This window comes from Cebus imitator, unplaced genomic scaffold (assembly GCF_001604975.1).
Source record: "Cebus imitator isolate Cc_AM_T3 unplaced genomic scaffold, Cebus_imitator-1.0 Scaffold140, whole genome shotgun sequence".
Lineage (NCBI taxonomy): Eukaryota > Metazoa > Chordata > Mammalia > Primates > Cebidae > Cebus > Cebus imitator.
In genome coordinates, this window is record NW_016107455.1 from 18,728 (window position 1) to 21,906 (window position 3,179).

A 3,179-nucleotide genomic window follows, 5' to 3' on the forward strand; every position below is an offset into this window, starting at 1 on the left:
ACCATGCCCAGCTAATTTTTTGTATTTTTAGTAGAGACAGGGTTTCACCATGTTGACCAGGATGGTCTCGATCTCTTGACCTCGTGATCCACCCGCCTCGGCTTCCCAAAGTGCTGGGATTACAGGCTTGAGCCACCGCGCCCGGCCTGGCTCTATTCTTATGCTTCAACCAAAGCAGGTCGGCTTTTATTATTTTTACATTACAACTCCCAATAAAACTTCAAGATTTCTTATTTATTTAAGACAAGATCTCACTCTGTCACCCAGGCTGGAGTGCAGTGGCATAATCACAACCCTCTGACGCCTCAGCCTCCCAGTCTCAAGCGATTCTCCCACCTCAGCTCCCAAGTAGCTGGGACCACAGGTGCACAACACCACACCCAGTTAATTTTTGTAATTTTTGTAGAGACAGGGTTTTACCATGTTGCCCAGGCTGTTCTCAAACTCCTGGCCTCCTCCCACCTTAGCCTCCAAAAGTGTTGGGATTATGGGCGTGAGCCACCACACCAGGCACAAGATTTCATTTTTAAATAACAGGAAAGTCCTAGGGCAAAAATAGCTTAAAAAAATAGTTTGTGTAGGGAGTAGGGAGCCATGCTTAGTTTTTAAGTGGGACCAGTGACACACTCAGGTTTGGATTTAGAAAGATGCTCTGGTAGCTGTGGTAAATGGACTAGACCGGGCAATTCTTTTTTTCTTTCTTTTCTTTTCTTTTCTTTTCTTTTTTTTTTTTTAGACAGTCTCACTCTGTTGCCCAGGCTGGGGTGCAGTGGTGCGTTCTTGGCTCACTGCAACCTCCCCCTCCCGGGTTCAAGTGATTCTTGTGCCTCAGCCCTCTGAGTAGCTGAATTACAGACATGTGCCAAAATGTCCAGCTAATTTTTTGTACTTTTAGTGGAGATGGGGTTTCAACATATTGGCCAGCCTGGTCTTGAACTCTTGGCCTCAAATGATCCACCACTTTGGCCCCCCAAAGTGCTGGGATTATAGGTGTGGGCCACCATGCCCAGCCTAAGGCAATTCTAGCTGGGTTTGGGGAGACCATTGAGGAGGCTGACATTGGAAACCTGACCCAGGGAAGGGCCCAGAGGCTGGAGTCCAGGATGTTTAATAGGTAGAATCCTCAGAATGGGGTGCCTGGTGCTGAGCACTGAGTGCTGCTCCACAGTAGAGTGCTGTCTGTTTTATTCGCTGCTGAATCTCAAGCACTCAAGCACTCAGGCACATAGCAAGCACTTAAGAAATATTTGTTGAATAAATTAAATGGGAGGCAGAAGTTGAGGCTGATACCTAGGTGTCTGGCTTTGATGGAAAATAGGGAAGAAGCAATGAGGGGAAGATGTGTGGTGTGTTGAATCAGGAGTGACTGTGGGCAGATGGCTGTACAGGGCTGGAGTTCCAGAGTTTGGACAGGCTGGAAGTGCATATCAATGTCCATAGAACACATGCCTGCCTCCTAAGAGAAACCCAGCAGTAACATGACCTTCCTTCTGTAGGCCCCATCTCTCCTTTTTGGGGCAGGCCACCCTTCCCAGGCTGGGCTGAGAGGGCTGGGTGGACTGGGGGCTAAGTCCCTACGGGATGATATGCCTCATAGCAAGTGATGGGGGGGCCACCCTCACCATGCTGCCTATTGCCCACTTCAGAAATGCTACACTCCCCGCTGCCCTGTACTGGTGGCAAACCCAGTGGGGATACCCCAGATGTCTTCATCAGCTACCGCCGGAACTCAGGTTCCCAGCTGGCCAGGTGAGGAGGGGCAGGCAGGCGGCGGCGGGGCCTCGGGGCAAGGCTGTGACACTGACACCGGACCTACTTGCAGCCTCCTGAAGGTGCACCTGCAGTTGCACGGCTTCAGTGTCTTCATTGATGTGGAAAAGCTGGAAGCGGGCAAGTTCGAGGACAAACTCATCCAGAGTGTCATGGGTGCTCGCAACTTTGTGCTGGTGCTGTCACCTGGAGCACTGGACAAGTGCATGCAGGACCATGACTGTAAGGATTGGGTGCATAAGGTAGGTGCCAGCCTATGACTCTGCAGTCCCAGCATTGGCCATGGTCCAGGAGATAGGGTCATCCTTCTATTCCTTCTTGTCTCCACATCCCGGCACCCTTAGCCCCGAAGCACCTCTCTGGCTCAGCTGAAAGTCAGGAACCATAGCTCTGAGTATTATAGGACTTTAGCAAGCCACAAGGGACAAGAGACTAGGCTTTGGCTCTCTGAGCCTCAGTTTTCTTATTTACAAAATGCGGTAATTTACCTGTTCCTCTCACCTTGTAGAACTGTTGTGAGGATCAGAGAGAGATAAAAATGCTTTGAAAAATAACATCCATGAGAGACAGGAGAGTATAGTGACAGACAGAATGGAATAGATGTTGAGAGCTCAAAACTGAGAGTTTGAATCCTGGCTCTGGCCTTGGGCAAATTACTTAACCCCAATAAGCTTTGTATTTATTACTGGAAAGTGGATATAATAATGGTATGTAACGTCCTAGAACATTGTTTTTAAGGATTAAAAGAGCTAAAATTTGTGATGTGCTTAGCAGAATGGCTGGCACATAGTAACTGCTTAATAATGATAGTAATTATTATTAATTATTATAACTGCTTCATATGTTTAATTCATCATTGTATTTTCAGTGCCTGACACATTGTAGGAACTCATTGAATACTTACAGAATGGATGGATGGATAGATCCATATTGCGTCTTCAGGTTATTAATCATTAATCAGTTAGTAGACATTGGAGTTGGGGCTGAGGGATACAGTAGTCATCTGAGGGACAGGATGAGACAAGCAGCCAGCTCAGAGACAAGAATATGCCCAGGGGGCTGGGCATGGTGGTTCACAACTATAATCCCAACACTTTGGGAGGCTGAGGCGGGAGGATCACTTGAGGTCAGGAGTTCGAGACCAGCCTGGACACCATGGTGAATCCTTGTGTCTACTAAAAAAATACAAAAATAAGCTGGACGTGGTAGCGCACACCTATAATCCCAGCTACTCGGGAGGCTGAGGCAGGGGAATCGCTTGAGCCCAGAAGGTGGAAGTGGAAGTAGGCTGAGATGGTGTCACTGCATTCCAGCTTGGGCAACAGAGTGAGACCCTGTCTCAAAATGACTAGTGCAAGCAAGTTGGTGTAAATGCTGATCCAGGTCGGCAAACCTCTTGCTTGCCACAG

The 3,179-nt window shown here is 48.2% G+C and overlaps 1 protein-coding gene across 2 annotated transcripts in view; it reads left to right on the forward strand.

Annotated features, from left to right (window-relative positions):
* Nucleotides 1-3,179, forward strand: part of SARM1 (sterile alpha and TIR motif containing 1) — a 24,672-nt gene that overhangs the window by 14,264 nt on the left and 7,229 nt on the right. For both annotated transcript variants that reach the window (XM_017542022.2, XM_037743283.1), the window contains exons 6-7: nucleotides 1,647-1,749; nucleotides 1,823-2,012. In XM_017542022.2, coding sequence (XP_017397511.1) covers nucleotides 1,647-1,749; nucleotides 1,823-2,012 — 293 coding nt within the window. The remainder of the gene's footprint in view (nucleotides 1-1,646; nucleotides 1,750-1,822; nucleotides 2,013-3,179) is intronic.